This window comes from Phodopus roborovskii, unplaced genomic scaffold, assembly GCF_943737965.1.
Source record: "Phodopus roborovskii unplaced genomic scaffold, PHOROB, whole genome shotgun sequence".
In the NCBI taxonomy this organism is placed as follows: Eukaryota; Metazoa; Chordata; class Mammalia; order Rodentia; family Cricetidae; genus Phodopus; species Phodopus roborovskii.
Genome location: NW_026126511.1, coordinates 48,815,783 through 48,833,009, shown reverse-complemented (window position 1 = coordinate 48,833,009; position 17,227 = coordinate 48,815,783). Strand labels below are relative to the sequence as shown.

General features: G+C 44.0%; 1 protein-coding gene across 4 annotated transcripts in view; it reads right to left on the bottom strand.

The window, feature by feature from the left end:
• The window catches only part of Msra (methionine sulfoxide reductase A), a 329,701-nt gene that overhangs the window by 193,065 nt on the left and 119,409 nt on the right, over positions 1–17,227 (bottom strand). For all 4 annotated transcript variants that reach the window (XM_051195539.1, XM_051195538.1, XM_051195541.1 and 1 more), the window contains exon 2: positions 601–669. In XM_051195539.1, coding sequence (XP_051051496.1) covers positions 601–669 — 69 coding nt within the window. The remainder of the gene's footprint in view (positions 1–600; positions 670–17,227) is intronic.

The following is a 17,227-nucleotide window of genomic DNA, read 5'->3' as shown; positions in this document are numbered from 1 at the left end:
TGGAAGGCAATGTGAGAGATAGACATATGGCAGTGGAAACGTGGACATTGCTAAATGGTTCAGAATTTGTCAAAAATAATGGAATCAATAAATAAAAATGTTTAAAAACCACAACTGTAATTTTTAGGTATGTAACCAAAAACTGGACTCGGCTCTGCTTGAAATATTTTTAATTAATTTAATTTAATTTTCTACCAATGGATGTGCTCAATTTACGGAGAAGAAAGAGACCATCCAGTTAGAATGGGGTGGCAATAATGACTCCAAACAACTTGACAAAAGTTGTACATCTATGTGAAAAAGAAAGAAAAGCTTAAACCCTCAATTAATTAGGTTAATTCACATTGTGGACGAAAGAAATTGCAAACTTACAGTATGATAATCTGGGCTGTCAAAGTTAGACAAGAAAACATACTGATTCTACAAAGTATTCCTGGGCCCAGAAATTACTAAGAACTCAAGAGTTTTCTTGGCTGTAACGACTTGTAAATATCTAGAAGAGCCCAGATTTTGAAGCCCTGAGGACACTTACTACAGCTAAGAAAGTTGGCAGGAAGCATTGCACAGTATTTGGGTTTTCTTTCTGAGTTGATATCTTACCAAATACAGCCATCTGTGTTCCCTCTGGGAAAGGTTCAACCGTTCTGTTGCCACTGACATGGTGTTTGGCTGGAAAAAGAAAGAAAGAAATGTAAGTTTAAGTGTAAAGTTTGACATGCATACTAACACATGTCATTAAATGTGTCAGTGAGCCTGTTTCTCTTCAGGAGTTAGGAACACACCAAAGCTTACCCTTTTAAGAGACTTTCAATCACCTGGTTTCTTTAGAGCTGTGTGTGTACACGCACTTGCGTTTACACATTCAAGGGTACATATGGGGTTGAAGAAGCAGACATGCATATGGGTACATGTATATGCAGTGGCCAGAAGTTAGCCTTGGATATCATTCTTCAACTGTGATCCACTTTGTTTTTGTGTTTTGTTTCTGCTTTGTTTTGTTTTGAAGCAGGGCCTCTCACTGCCCTAGACCTCACCAGCTTAGCAAGACTGGCTTGGTCGGGGAGCCCAAGAGATCACACCTGTCTCTGCCTCCCCAGCACAGGGATCAAAAGCACATGCTACCAAATCCAGCTTCTTACAAGGGTTCTGGGAATGACACTCAGGCTTGCAGGGGAAGCACTCCACTGACGGGGCCATCTCCCTAGCCCTTTACTTAGGTTTCAATCGATGACAAGGCAGCTTAGACAGAAAACTCTGGCATGTTGTTTTATAAATGAATGTGTCAGGGTCCAAGTTCTTACAGGTAGGGAAAACTGAAAAATGCTGGACCCCTGGTTAGAGGGTTCCCACTGAAGCTGACCACCCCAGAGAACAAGGGAATCCCTGAAATCCAGGTTGAGGAGGGGTGCCTCCTCCTGATGACGCCCAACAATCAGCATATTGATAAAGTTGGTATTTAAGCAAGAAGTGCAGCTGGAGGCCATGACATTCCACTATGATTCAAGCACTTACCCAGGGACTACTGGAGACCCACAGGCATCCCGTGTTTATCAGCAACCCTTCAGCCCTGAAGTCCCACCACCAGTATGAAGTAGAGACATAATGAGCCTCCAGGTTAGGGCGTCCAACATATACTTGTTATCAAGACCCCCCCCCAAGCAGAGAACTCTGGAGAACGCTACATCTGAGCGCATTTGATAATGTCCTTGGTGATGTTCAAAGATGAGTATTTACATAGAAGGGATGGCTACATCATGACATTCAGCCTCCTTGTGTCTTTATGGTCACACTATGTCTACTAAGCTCTGGGAAAGAGCAACAAGAATATAAGCTGAGTGAGTGCCAAAGGATCTTGGTGGGCCACAAAACTATCTGAGCCAGGTGTGATGAGGTATGACACTAGATTGAGATGGGGACCATGTTACATAAGACCTTAAGGTCTTATCCAAACCAGGGATTCTTTGCACCCTTTGCAGCATTGCCTGGGTGATGTAGACCCTGCAAGTCTGCAAGGCCCCTTTTAGTTCACCAGATTTCATAAGTTCATCTCAAGGTTTTCTGTTGGTTTGCAAGTAACAAAATCAGAGAAAAGGGAAGGGAACAGCCCAGAGTAGAGACAGACAGCTGGAAGGCTCAGCAGCTTGCAGTGACCCTCACCCACTATTGGACATAATCAATAGAGACATGATGGAAGGTCTCAGATAACCCTGACTGGTTCGTTTATATAGTTAAGCTCCCTGTATCCTTGTAAACACATGGAGTACAAGGCTCTGCCTTGTGAGTAGCTCCAGCCCATCTTGGAATGTCACTTTTACCTATGCCAAGAAATCAGAAACTCCTTCCTTTAACCCACTAACCTCACCTGTAATAGTTTAACCTGAGGGAAAATGTATGTGGTTAAAAAAAAAAGAGTGTATAGAGAACAGAATGTAAAGTTCCACTTGTCATAAGTAAACCTCACAAACTGCTTAGCAATAACATTCACAACTTTATCAAATGCAGCTGTTCCCTCTGGATTGGACATGACCATCACCATATTGAGTCAGAGTAGCTGTGATAACAAGCACATTACCCTCAAGGATCCAGGCTTATTAGCCTTCCTTCATGGCTTAGGAGCCTTCAGGAGATCTTCAAGAGGTATTTCTCCCCATGGTTATGTAAGGGGGAAGCCGACTTAGTGAAGAATTCCAGTAGTGCCACTGCCTAAAAGTTGACCAAGAGACTCTCAGTGGGGCAGCTTTTCATGAGTCCTCCATGCTGTTGGTGGGATTCTCAGTGATCTAGTTAACCTATTTTACTGTGGGTAGATCCAGTAGACTTTCTGGGTCACCAAGCTAGACTTGTATGAAGTCCTTTCTTGGCTTGTTGATGCCCTCTCTACCTGGGCTCCACGGATGTGACAATAACATATCTGAAGCACCACTTAGAGAAATGAAGAAATATAGCTGCAGTACTGGCAGGAGGAAACATTTTTATTCATGTAGACTACAAGGACAATGCACTGAAATGAGGATATTGAGAGGAACGTGAAAACAGTGAATGTGCATGGTATTTCTTTTTATTCAGTACTGTCTTTGTCACTGTTAGATTCTTATTGTCTAGGATGAAAACACTCCAAATTTTAAAGCCCCACAAAACCATAGATTTCTCTGTATACTTTTTCCTTTAGCAATTGGTTTTCTGGGCAGGCCAAGGTTAATCTATAGTCCAGATGAAGCTCACATTTATAATAGAAGGTGTGTCTTCTGTGACATTTTGGTGGCATAGGAGATGGTTCCAGACCTGACTGCCTGCATCACACTGCCTTAGGAACAAGCCACCATGTCTCCCACATCATTCCTTCCTTTCCCCCACCTACCTCTTGGCTTGCTTCTTGCTCCTGTACCACCCACAGGTACTGCGTCCCTAAGTCTATCTAACTTCCCTTTACCGTATAAACTGGCCTCGTCTCAGTGCCCTTGACCTCCCTGTCTGGCCTCCAGTGACTGCCTTTCTGTGTCCCTTGCCCATTCACTCTTCTCAGTGTAACCACAGCTATCTTTCAATATGAGAAAACTACATTATATGACATAAACTCCCAAGCACCCTCCCGCGTCCATCAAAATTGTTTTTGCCAATTAAAAAAAATATCTGAGCAATCAGCTTCAGGGAGGAATGAGTCATTTGGCTCAGTCTCAGAGTCTCAGTGTGTCAGGGTGGGAAGGCAAAATGGAACAGGGTGCCCTCATCATGGCAGCAAGGAAGCAGAGAGAGCACACAGACAAATATAATCCATACGGTCATATGTCACAACAATATTTGAATCACAGTAGACCATAGTTGATGGTGGTCTAAGATTTCATTGCAAAGTTAGTGATGCCTTGGCCAAGTTTAGTTTGTGTGAACTTAAAGAATGATGTTTAGTAATCCATTTTATAGACTGTCATCCATGAAATAATATAGCACTATGGGTGTTTTGCGTGCTTACGTGCGCGCACGAATGTGTGTGTGTGTCTATTTACTGGATCAAATTAGATACATCTTTCATTTTGGCTTGAAGAGACTTTTAAATGCCATTTACTTCATTTATTAGCTTAACAAATACTGAAAACCTCTGTGTCACTGCATGCTGGGATCATGAGATGATAAGATGAAGGATGTGGCCATTGTCCTCCTGAGCTTACCATTCACTGGGAGATTTGGTCTTTGTCCATGCAGTAATACAAATGTTTGTTGTATCTCTAGTGATCAAGGTAGAAGTGCCTGTAGTGGAGGGAGAAGAGGCTTGGTAGCCAGTCCTTACAGGTCCTTGAAGTCTACCGGAAGTATTGACGCTAGCCTCAGAGTAACGGGAAGCCAGCAGAGATGGGGGACATGCAGTTAATCTTGACTGTCAACTTGATTGTATTGAGATTTGCTTAGAAGTCTCATAAAGCGTGCCTCTGGGTGTATCTGTGTTGAGTACATGTGGAGACCAGGGGACAAACTCAGCTGTCATTCCTCAAGTGCCACCTGTTTTATTTTTGAGACATTGTCTTTTACTGGCCTGGAAGACACCAATTAGCTTAGGCTGGCCGGCCAGTGAGCCCCAGAGATCCACCTATAAGAGCCTCTCCAGCACTAGAGATGTAAGTACACACTACCACATCTGGCTTTTCTAAGTGCCTTCACTTCTTTATGCATGCAAGGCAAGTACTTCAATAACTAAGCCATTTGCGCAGTCCTGTAGTATCTTAAAAAAAAAAAAAAGAATATGCATCCCACATATAAAGGTAAACATGCAAAACTGACACTCAGAAACAGTGATGCAGCAGGGGGCCTAGAGAGCAGGGAGTCAACGTCTCACCCTTATATATTGGAGCCTCCTTCACAACCGCTTATTTCCTCACCTCTGGGAAGACTGCAGTGCTGAAGGAAGTACTCATGAAAATGTTCCACACTGGACAGGAAGGAGGAAATCTTCCCTGGCTCTAAAGAGATGTCCCTATCTCATCTTTCATTCCAGAGCCTGAGGCCCAAAGATAACTTTTTCTATAAATTGATTTTGCATTTTCTTCTGGAATAAGATCATTGAGTCTTACGTCAGCCCTGTGGCAGTATTTGCAACATTAGCAAGAGAGAGAAGGGACCGGCTAGGGGTGACAGGCAGAGCTCTGGAAGGAGGTTCTGTAATCTTGACCCTGTCTCATATCCAGGCCGTATGACCTTTACATATCACTTAACCTCTGTGAGACTTTTCCTCATTTGTAAAACTCTCTACATTATGCATTCCCTCATTTGAACTACCTCATGGGTGGCTTTGAGAATGACATTAGATATGTAAAGCCTGGCACACTGTAAGTATTGCACAACTGCCAGGCTAGCATTGGAATCTGCGTGGGAGCTTTCTATTGGAAAAACTAGATCTGAAGCAGGAAATGGTGTATCTCCTCCTCCACACCCGAACTCATGGCAGACATCACTAATCACTCTTCCCATTCTCTTGTCCCAAGTATAACCTCAAAATCCTTTCTTACTATAACCACCCAGAGAGTCAGTTATCATTCAGAGACAGAACATGGAACAAAACACCTGTCATTCCTGGCCTGAGTGAATGAAAGATGGGACCAAAAAGGGAGGGGGTAATTGTTTTCTTCCTCACTTCTGCCAATAAACTGCAGTCAAATCCCCTCAATAATTTACCAAATTCACTGCAGTACTACTCTCTCATCTATGGAGGCTGGAATCCAAGTGGATGCTTCCAACTTCAGACAGGCACAACCTCATATAGACTGTATTTTACTCTATACAATCAGCAGTCTTGCTATATAGTACTAGAATTAATCTGCCCTTCCATCTTTATGGGTATTGAGGGACGGCGTAGTTTTTGGTTTGGTTTGAATTTGCTTTTTGAGTTTTCCTTTTTTGCCTGGTGTCTCCTTTGAATCATTATTTATGAATTCTGAGACCATGGTAAAGTAAAATAAGGGTTACTTTAATCCAGGTACCTCAGTACTGCAAACATCAATCTGATAGCCAAGATGGCTGCCAAGTGGTTAATGGACAGGAAACCAGACAAAAGGATGGTCCATATCCTAGGCAAGGCAGAGTGTAATGGTGTGATATTTCATCATGTCCCTCAGGACAGTGCACAGCTTAAAACTCTTTGTTTATTTTTAGAATTTTTTGTTTAATTGTTTTGGGCTACAGTTGATCCCAGGTCACTAAAAACCTCAAAAGGCAAAATTTCAAATAAAAATCAATACAATGTACAGCTTTAGAATAAGGAGAGATTAGTGTGTGCATGGGGTGGGCGGTTTATAAGGAACATGAGTTCTTTAAAACCCAGACATGACACCACATAGGATGATGTAGAGGCAGGAGTTCAATTTCAACCTTAACAATATAGATAATCTGATGTCAGACTGGACTATAAAAGATACTATCGTAACAAACAAAACCCAGCAACAAAGTATTTGTCCCTGGAAGTGAAAAGAGCATCCCCCACCATTAAAAATCGGCTATAGCAACATATCTAAGTTTTCTGGGAACCACAGAGTCAGACATCCTTTAAACATACTGTTTAGGGGTTAACTACACCAGCATTTGTAAATGGCAGCTTTCACAAACTTATACTCCAAAATCAGTGGCATGATTCACCACAAGAAATCAGCTATCTCACCAAACAGAAAAACCACACATTAGCTAGGCCCTCACTATTGATTACTAAAGGGAAGGACAGGAGGGCTGACAGGCAGAGACCTCTATGGCCCAGTCACAGCAGGGTAGAGGCCTCCAATCTGGCTGGCTGAGTACATGCCCTGCCCCTGCTCCCCGCTCAGTGGGGGCCCTTCCAAAGCCATGTGTGCAGCTCATGGTGATGATGTGTCCTCTGTCAAGGATATATGAGGATGGGAGTGTGTTTTCATCCATTCTGTAAGCCTCCTAGTTGAAGATCACGAAGGTTAATGTAAGCAAGAGTCAGAGTCAACTCTGATGTGCATTTTGAAAGGGGCTCTGGGGACATGTCCAAGGCTTCAGAAGAAGGCGCTGATGCCACTGGATTTTGTTCTGTGAAAGTCTAAGATGCTCCAAATACGATGGCAGCTTCCTTTCTTAAACAAAGGACAACCAACACTACCTACTAGCATGTCTGCAGTAATTCAGATCCATGCAGAACCACCCAGCCCTAAGCCTCCTGCCTTGTATTTAAAGTATGATGGCTAAAACACATATCTTATGAATAAAGAGGATGGCAAATGGCTGGGAAATACAGGCTGGAGAGCAGACCCAACCCCTTAGGCTCCTCCTGACTGACAAGTCAATGGGATATTGCCCAGTTAGAGGGTCTAAGAACAATAGCTCAGCCTCTGGAACTCTGAGTCCACACAAGGCATAGGTATTTTGGACCTGACTATGCCCACAAAAAGAACTTGCCACCAAGTACTGACCTCACTTCCCACCACAGACACTGAGGAAACAGGAATGGAAGCTGAAAGCAGGACAAGAGTTTAACATCTAGGCCTCCATGTTGTGTCGCCTCTTTTGCCAACAATTCACCTTTAAGGCAGAGTCCTTACCCATTGGCACATGAATCATCTAGTGGCTGCCTCAGACCTGATAACGTAAAGCTGGTTCACCTCAAGTTTGCCTACCCTCTCTTTCCTTCTTCAGGACTGGAAATACAGAGTGGCCAGGAATGCAGACTCTTGCTGACAGGTTACTCCATGAGTAAAAATTACCCCATGATAAGTATTCTAAGTTATCCTCACACACAAGAGAATTGAATGACTTGGTTGAGCAATAAACAACCCCAGAACTACCCTTGGGTCCCCTCTACAACATCAAGAACCAGACCTGAAATAATGATCAACCCTACCATTGTCTACCAAGATTGCCAGACTGTATGCAATTGACTTCATTTCATTCCTTCCTCAAGCACTTGTCAATATTCCCAAACACAGGATTTAGAATATAAGCCATCTGCTTCCCAATGTCACCACATTCAGTGAGAAATTCTTTTCTTACTCCATGTTTTCAGACCTTCGAAATGATACGTGGTAGAAACTGTTTTGTTGTGACAATACCTTCATCCCCATAAAATATCCTGATAAAAGCAATTTGAGAGGAAGGGGATTGATTTGCCCTATAATTCCAGGTTATATTACTTCACCGTAGGGCAGTCTCAGTGGCAAGTTCTTGACACAGCTGGTCACATCACATCTACAGTTGTGAGGGCTGAAGTTGTGTTTTAAGTTTAAATTACTGTACTAAGAGACCTATAAAACAACGTCTATAACATATAAGCCCCACTTGCCCAAGGACAGATAACTTCCTGAAATGCTGGGGGTTGTTGTTCATATAAGATAAGCCCCGTGTTTTCACTCCTTTAAACAAGATTGGTTGCCCCAACTGCATAGGGTGGGCTTGACCACATGCAGGCAGAAGGCATGTGGCCAGGAGAAGGCATGTAGACAGGAGTACTCAGGATGTATGTTTGCCTCCTACTGGACAAAGGCAGGAAGTATGTATCCTTGTGGGTCTTGCCTTTATAAGCACCTGACTAATGTAATTTGCCACCATTCTCTGGGAATACCAGGTATGGCACTGGTCAATGTCCATAATCCTGGCCAGTGTTTAGTGATGCTTTCGTCAAATTTGGCTCAAAAACTGTGACCGTGGTCTTCTTCTTACCTGGGAGGATTAACACAGTCAAGAGCAGAGAGGAATACATGCTGCTACTTGTTTGTTTGCCAGTTAGATCTCTGCTGGCTTTCTTCACTCTTAACACAGTGAAGGGCCCAACCCATGAAACGGTCTCCTCACTTCCATCAATTATGGAGACAAACCCCAGACATGCTCACATGAAAATCTCATCTAGGTAACTCCTGCCTCAACTGAGAATCCCTTCTGAAGTGATTCTAGGTTGTGTCAGCTGATGGTTAAATTTAACCAGCACCCCAGCTTCTAATGAGAATGGTGATCAACATTCTCATTGGTCCTGGGGTAGAAAGAATAGTCTGCTGATCTCCCAAAACAAAAGTCTCCCAACCCCTCCCCTTCACTCTTCCCTGCTCCTCTGGTTCACACATTCAGGGCATCTGGAGGGAGTAAGCGGGGCTCATGCAATCCCCAATCTAATTTTGGACAAGTCTCTTCCATTTTCAGTGGAGGAATCCCTCCAAAACACTGACCAGACCCTGCCTCGGGTCCCCTCCACAACATCAAGGACAGTTTATATGTCACCCAGATGTGAGACAGGGACCCTGGGGGAGGAGAGAGAATAGTCTCTAGCCAGGCATGCCCATGGGCACTGGAGTCCTATCTACTTTTGGCAATTTGTTCTTGGAGTTTGTGGTTATAGTGTTTGGGGAATAGCTAACAATAATAAGAACAAAAAATTAGATAGGACATTCTGAGATAGAAGGTTACATAGTCATTTCTAAAGTATTAGCATATGTGGTTTTCCTATGGCATCACAAAGTGAAGCGAATAGGGCTAGGAGCTGGGTAGTGGTGGCAGCACACACCTTTAGTCCCAGCACTCTGAAGGCAGAGGCAGGTGGATCTCTGTGAGTTCAAGGCCAACCTGGCCTACAAAGCAAGTTCCAAGACAGCCAGGGCTGATACACAAAGACACCCTGTCTTGAAAAAAACCAGAAAGAAAAAGAAAATAAAAGAATAAAGAAAAGAAGAATAGGGCTAGGAGAGCAGATTACATAGTTTCTACTCAGTAACCAAAGAACAAAGGTCCAGAAAAATGACAACAGGACAGTGGCTGCTGCCATTTGCTAGATTACTGGGGATTTTTCTTCCTTCCTCACACAATTGTGGACTCTAGCTTTGCTTCTTGTTGTTGTCCTGAGAAGCATTTAGTTGATAATCAGCCAACTAAAAATAAAAGGAAAAACATTAAAAAAAACACTATTTTAAAAATCAAAATGCTTTCTTCTGGACTCAGCCTCATCAACAGAGAAGGCAGCAGGCCTGTCAGTATGAAAATTATCAGCAGGTCCGTGTGCTGCCTGCCCTCCCCCCCCCCCTGTCAGAACTCACCAGGCCCTTCCTCTCTAGGATCCAGGCACCCATGAATAGGTGTTGCCCTAAGAGATGGAGCTCAGCTGCTCAGGGACTAGCAATGGAAGCAGCTGGGTGGCCAGGCTATTTGCTTCTGCCTGATGTGGGCCAAGACATTGCTCCAGACTCGGGCAGGGCTGTCGAGTTCATTAGTTCATAAACTGAAGAGGCAGGCATGTACAGGAAAGATGAATAAGGTTGATGTGGGGCCGGCAGGGGGGCAGGCACAGAACCATCCCAGCATGGCATGTCACAGCAGAGGAATTCATCCTCTAGCCAAGCAAGTTGGGAAGCTTATGGGTTGCTGGTTCTCTGCCAGGCTCTGTGCTTCATGTCAGTGACACAAGAGAAAAATGCAGTGTCTTTCTGTCATCACCCTTTATCAGCTAGCACTGACAGCACCCTCCTCAGGACACCTAGTCATACCCATGTAACCCAGCAGGCTGTTGCTCTTAAAGCTCCCTGTTCTGGTGTGGTCTCCAGAGCACCCAAGCTCCCAGGCTCACCCCCATCACCCCAGGAAATGCATTCTATCGTCATCCCTTTCACTTTGGTGATATTTTTATTAGTCACCACATTGAACCACAACTAACTTCTGTACTTGGAGGTGCATATATTATAGAATGGAAAAATGTCCTGGCTCCATGAAATCCCCCCTCATTAACACAAGTAATTCCTATGACTATCCAGATCAGATCATCTTGGAGTTGGGGAGATGGCTCAGTTAGAAGAGTGCCTGCCATCCAAGCATGAGGACCTGAGTTCAGATGCCTGGCACTCATATAAAGAAAGCCAAGCACGGTTACACCCATCTGTGCTGGTTGCACATCATGCCTGATGCAAAGTTATTCACTTTCTCCCTGGTATTTGTCCGGGAAATCAGTTTGGGCATATTAAAATAACAGCTTCACAACACAGTCTAGTCCTTGAAATGTAATAAAGGTACAGGGACCTCAGAGGCATCTTCTCATCCAATCACCAGGCACACTATTTCCTTGGAGCCTAACCGCCGCTTCTTGTACACACTGAACTCGGTTTCCACTAACATTTCCACAAGACACTGCAGAGGAGGCAGTTCACAGTTCACTGACACCCCCGAGAATTCTGCTGATCTTGTCCTTCTTCTCTGTGAACATGCCAGCAGCTTGAGCAGGTTACTCTTCCCCTTGATGGCACATGGGCTGCTTGAAGGTGGTATATGGTGCTGTCGGCTGCCAGTCAGCAGCTGAGCAGGAGTGGCCGGAGACTCCCCACCCCCACCCGCCCACTCTGACAGTGATAAATGGTCACCCTGATGCTACTCAGCTGAGTCTCTGGGGCCCAGCCCTCCCCCATGCAATCTGTTCTTGTGGATAACCCCTTCCCCACGGTATCTCTGGCAGTACTGGGCAGCATTCCACTTAGGTATGGACAGAGTAGACCTGGCTGGCTCTGTGGCTGCTATTTTCTTCCACAAGAAAGGCATTCCATTCTGGCATTACTTTGTGCTGGAAGCGCAGACTATAGTGATACAAACATCATAGCAAACTCGTCTCCACTCATTCACCTTCACGCAGGGAATGAAACAGATACAGCTACAATATGTGACTTTCAGGAAGACAAATAGTGTTGGGTGTGAACACAATGCTGGCTTTGTACACTTGGCCTCTGTTAAATGAAAAGGCTCCCAGTTTCTGAAGTCATTGTCTGGGGAGATCAGAAGGGAAGAAAAGATGCTGAGAAGAATGAAGAATTGATAAATAGGTGGGACACCAGCAAGGTTCAGCAAAGACTGGACCTGTAAGATGAGATACTGGTCCTTTGCTTATGGATAAATGTTAAGTGCAGGGGTCATATATAAAAAGAGCACCAGCAACATTCTGCTGTAAAAAAAAAAAAAAAAAAAAAAATCTTGTGGTGTACATGTTCCCTCTTATGGAACAAGGGAGGGAAAGTATAGGAGAGCATTACAACACACACACACACACACACACAGAGAGAGAGAGAGAGAGAGAGAGAGAGAGAGAGAGAGAGAGAGAGAGAGAGAGAGAGAGATCTTTAGAATTGACTCTTCCTGGAGACAGAGCACCTTTGAATTGGCTGCCCTGAAGACACTGTCTAAGTACCTAGCCTTTGGACAAAGCAGGTTGCATTCATGACTAATTAGAAGTGAAATAATTCAGAACATACCAATATTGAGAAACACAATGAACAAAAATCTTCAACCATGGTTCTAGAAGTGACACAGAAGGGCCTTTTGCGATCATTTTTACTTGTCTTTCTATACTAATCAGAACATCTAAGCTTTCTACACATGGATCTGGGCATCGAACTGCAGGAAGGGACAGAGGTAAGGGTGAAGTGCTGAGTGTCCATTACCTTCCTTGTATGTATGCTCAAGCAAACACTGTGGGAAATGTCCTCAGGACTTGCTGGACCTCTGCTGAAGGAAATGGGGTCAATACTTGAAAATGCAAGACTCAAGAAAGACAAAGGCAGGAGCCTTTCATAGGACCTACACTGGGTCCAAGCTAATGTCTGTATCTGCAGGGCCATCAAACTTCCATATAGATATGCCTGGTGAGGGTTCAAAATGGATTGGGGATTTGGAAAAGCCTGATTTAGACGCTACAGCCGCAGACATGGAGCAGATAACTGTGACCTGTCAAACCTTAGCTACAAAAGGGAGTTACAAGCCCAGCAGAAAATTTGATTTTGAGTAGAGTTATAGCTTGATAGATTTGCCAGGTTCTTAGTGCTAAGAGAAAATTACAGTAATCAGTGCTCTCTGCCACTGTCCTGTCCCCAAAGACTGATAGCTCAGAGTATAAACTACTGTGGGGAAAGTTTCTGGGACACAGCCAAGGAGACACAGGGAAGTCCCAAACCTAAAAATGAGTCACACCTTGAAAGCAAGTTTATAAGGCCTGGGACACAGGACACATTTCCTATGAACATGTGGCATATATGGTGGTGAAACATCCTACATGGGCCTACTTAGCCTGTGGTAAGTCTTCAACGTTAACTATGCCAATGATTCTGGCCACTGTTTATGAAATATTTTTGTAGTGCGAGAATACATTCTAAGTTCTCCTACGTAGCATCAAGAAAAACACCCTCCATACTAATAACTTGCCAAGCTGACCGGCTATTAACCTAACTATAGAAACAAATCTCAGGCCTGTTGGAAACAGATTCCCTCCCAGCTTTGGGTGGAAATCACTTGCTTTAAAACAACCACAATTTGGATGCAGCACATGTTTCCAGTTCTAAAATCCAGTTCCATGTTGGGGTATGGAGCTCAGGGTCTCTCAGAAAGCTGGAACCCTGGTGCCAGCCAGGTTGTGGTGGGGTTTAGTGAGCTTGAGGACAGATACTCTCCAAGTGCATAGCCCCGTCTTCTCTGCTCTGCTCTACTCTGCTCTGTCAGGAGGTGGGGGGGGGGGGAGCTGGCTGCCCTTTCCTTGAGTGTGAGCTCGGCCTAGTGGCAACTCTGTTGGATTGAACACAGCGGGAGGTCAGCTCTGGACACAGGCAGCCACTATCATCTGTCTTAAGTACCCTCTTGTTCTCTCCTGGGTGGCTCACAATAGGGGGTATCTGATGCCATGCGATGAGGCAGCCCTGTGAGGAGGCCCATGTGACAAGACACTGAGGCCTTATGAAAAGTCACAGGAGTGACACCAGCGAGGTACAGAGCAATGACACACAGCAGCCTCCTGAGGGACTCTGACCTGGGGAACCCAGCTGGGCCACATACAGATTCCTGACCTCAAAACACCATGAGGTAATAGGCAGTTGATGTTTTAAGTTGTGAGCTTTGGAAATGCTTACTACTCAGAAATATAAAAGTAAAATAGTCATATGTCCTAATGAAAGAAACAATGCAATTTTTAAATTTTTTTCAAAGAAAAATGAATTAATAGGCCAAGAAAGCAAATTATTTTTTATAAAGCTAATTTCCATAGGGGAAAAAAAATTTCCAGTCTCATGGTTCACAAATCAACGTCTGGAACAGGAGCCATTTCTAAGCTGGAAACACTAGCTATGTGATTTATTTTCTCCACAGATGTGCCCCACCCCGCTCCCATTGTGCAGGGCATTGCTAAAGCAGGTGCTTCTGGACCACAGTAGGGATGGTAGGGGAAATACCCAAGCCCAGCTTCCAGTGCTTTCTCGATGATTTTGGCAATTTTTGTTCATTTGTGTTATCTGGGAGATTGTTAGTGGCTTCTCCCGCTGCTTTGTTTGGGGGAGTCTAGCTCTGCTGTGAGGGGCTTGGAAAAACAATGAAGAAAAATGCTTTCCCAGAATGCCCAGGGACGCTAAACTTAAATTCATGCCAAAGGCCCTACTACAATAGGGGGAGGAGGATTTTGGTAGAGTTTTGCTTCATTGGCTGGTTATTTAGTTGAATCTGAGAGATGTTTTTTCCACTTTGTTCATATGAAAATATAAAGCTGGTTAGATTGCTTTTTACTCAGAGTGGTACACTGACATCTCATTGCTTATGTAAAAGAAGAAAAACCAAGTCTGAAAGCTTTAATTGTGGTTGGCATTGGGAGGGGTTTTCAGGTGAATGCTCAGCAGTTTCTCCCACACATCATGAAAATGAGGATAAAAAATCACAGGTGACAAAAGTCTCCTCTCAAAGGGTCCTTACCAGAAATCCTTGCACAACAGTCTGGGTCCAATTAGGCAATGGGAACCACACAGTAGACCAACCAGAAGGAAGTCTCATGTCCAGAATATTAACTATGATGAAAGAGTTACTATTTGGGTTAAGGAACTTTGCCATGGTATCCTAAGGTAAGGGACCAGAGAAAATTACCCTTGGAAAAGGAGGGCTTCAGCAGGAACTCTTTAAAGAGTTTCTTCCTCAGGAGGATAACCACTAACCCTGTGCAGCTGAGTCCAGGTCAAGGCTTTAGAGCATCTACAGAGGTTCCGGCACAGCCTGCAAGCCTGGGCAGCACAGTCTCTGGTCTCCCATGGAATGGTTATCATCCAGCAGAGTCTAAGAAGATAGGAACTGTGTTCTAGAACCATGGCTGGGCAGGATATGCTGGATGTCCTCGTGCCTACACCAACTTTAACTCCATAAGTCAGGAGAGACTTTTTCTAGCAGTGGTCTCTGGTTCCCTTTCCCAAAAGCACTTTATCCTGGGATCATGTGAACTGAGCAACACCCAAAAAATCCCTGTGTTTATTTCAGGGCTTATGCAAAGGGCTATATAAATGGAAGCAAGCAACAACAAAAACACACCTTTTGAGGTGCAGCTCGCCTACGGAGCAAAAAAAAATATATTAGAAAATTTAACATAGCAAACTTTATGATCATAGATTTTCCCTGGAAATTTCTGGATACATTTAGAGAAGAGAGTAGTCCTAGGTTGACTACTTCAGGAAAGAGAGGAAGGAGGAAAATTTCTCAGCTCATAAATACTGCATGACCATGATGTCAAAGAACTATAGACACTTCCCTGTGAACACAAACACAAACCCTCTAAGAATACTGAATGCAGGAACAGAGCAGAGGGTTAAGAAGCATAGTCCAGTGGGTTGATCCAGGAACTTGTCCTTTTGACATCCAGAAAGCTCAGGAATAGAATTTACTCCTTGATAATAGACTAAAAATGTGTGTGTGTGTGTGTGTGTGTGTGTGTGTGTGTGTGTGTGTGTGTTAGTTTCTTGCTGAAAGACTACATTTCCCAGTTTCCCCTGCAGACTACAGAAGCCATTTCTGCTCCTAGAAGGAGTCACATCTCATCTTCTCCTGTGGGTATTTTGGCAATCCACATGCATGGGTGACAGAGATGCTCCCTACCTGTGAATAAACATGGTCCTACATAAGGTCTCTCTCTCTCTCTCTCTCTCTCTCTCTCTCTCTCTCTCTCTCTCTCTCTCTCTCCTATCTCTGTTTCTCTACAGCTGCCATTTTAACAATCTAATGGGAAAAAATCCAGATCTTCTCAATCAATTCTTGAAACCATGTGACAGAATTCAGTGAGGTTCTTGGTAAACTCAGATGGAAGCTTAATGAAGGATGCCTTAAGAAAAAAACCTACATATGATGCATTAAGGGCAAAAATTAATGTTCTTATCCTTAAATCTGGAACAAGGGAAGACTGTGGTTACATTTCATTTCTGTATTCAGCATGGCAAAGAAAGTTCCTGTCACTTCTCTAGTAGAACAGAATCACTACAGAGTTACCTCAGAGAGAAATAGCCAGAGAATGAATCCACTGTAATAAGAAACAAGGTGTTAAAGAACCTTTTAAGCGTAATGTTAAAACAATAATAGCACTAAAAGACTGACCCCCAACTAACAATTTGAGCAACAGTGGAAAGGCTACCATAAATGCCCTTCCCTGATAATGAGATTGATGACTAACTTATCCACCATCATAGAGCCCTTATTTAGTAGCTGATGGAAACAGAAACAGACACCCACAGCTAAACACTGAGCTGAACTGGAATCCAGATGCAGAGAGGGAGGACAAGACCAGGCTGGAGAAACCCACAGAGACAGCTGACCTGAACAAGGAGGAGCTACTGGGCCCCAGACTGATAGCTGGGAATCCAGCATTGGATGGACTCAGACCCCCTGAACATGGGTCTCAGTTAGAAGGCCTGGGCAGTCTAAGGGACCTCTGACAGTGGAATCAGGATGTATCCCTGGTGCACGAAAGGACTTTGGGAGCACATTCCCCATAGAGGAATACTTCCTTAACCTAGAGGCAGGAGGGAGGGCCTAGTCCCTACTCCAAATGACTTCACAGATTTTGTTGACCCCTCCTGGAAGGCATCACCCTCCCTGTGGAGTGGGGGGGGGAATGGAATAGGAGGGTGGTGGTGGGATATGGGAGGGAGGTAGAGAGAGGGAGAGAGGAACGGAGAGAGGGGGGAGAGGGAACTGGGATCAATATGTAAAATAAGAAAAATAAATAAATAAATAAAAACCAAAAACAATAATAGCATAAAACTATTCTTGCTGATAAAAACAGTATGATATAAATTTTCCTTTGTGTGTGGGATGGTCTTCTTGAAGGGTGGTAGTGTAAGTCGGGCCTCTTCACAGAATCCTGACTGCATCATCCCTCATGAGGCCTCTAGCATACAACAGGGAGGAGCTCAGAAGGAAGCTGGCCTGGTGCTAAAGAAGTCAAGCTCTCTCTCTCTCCATCTCCTTTCTTTCATATTGTGGTTATAAT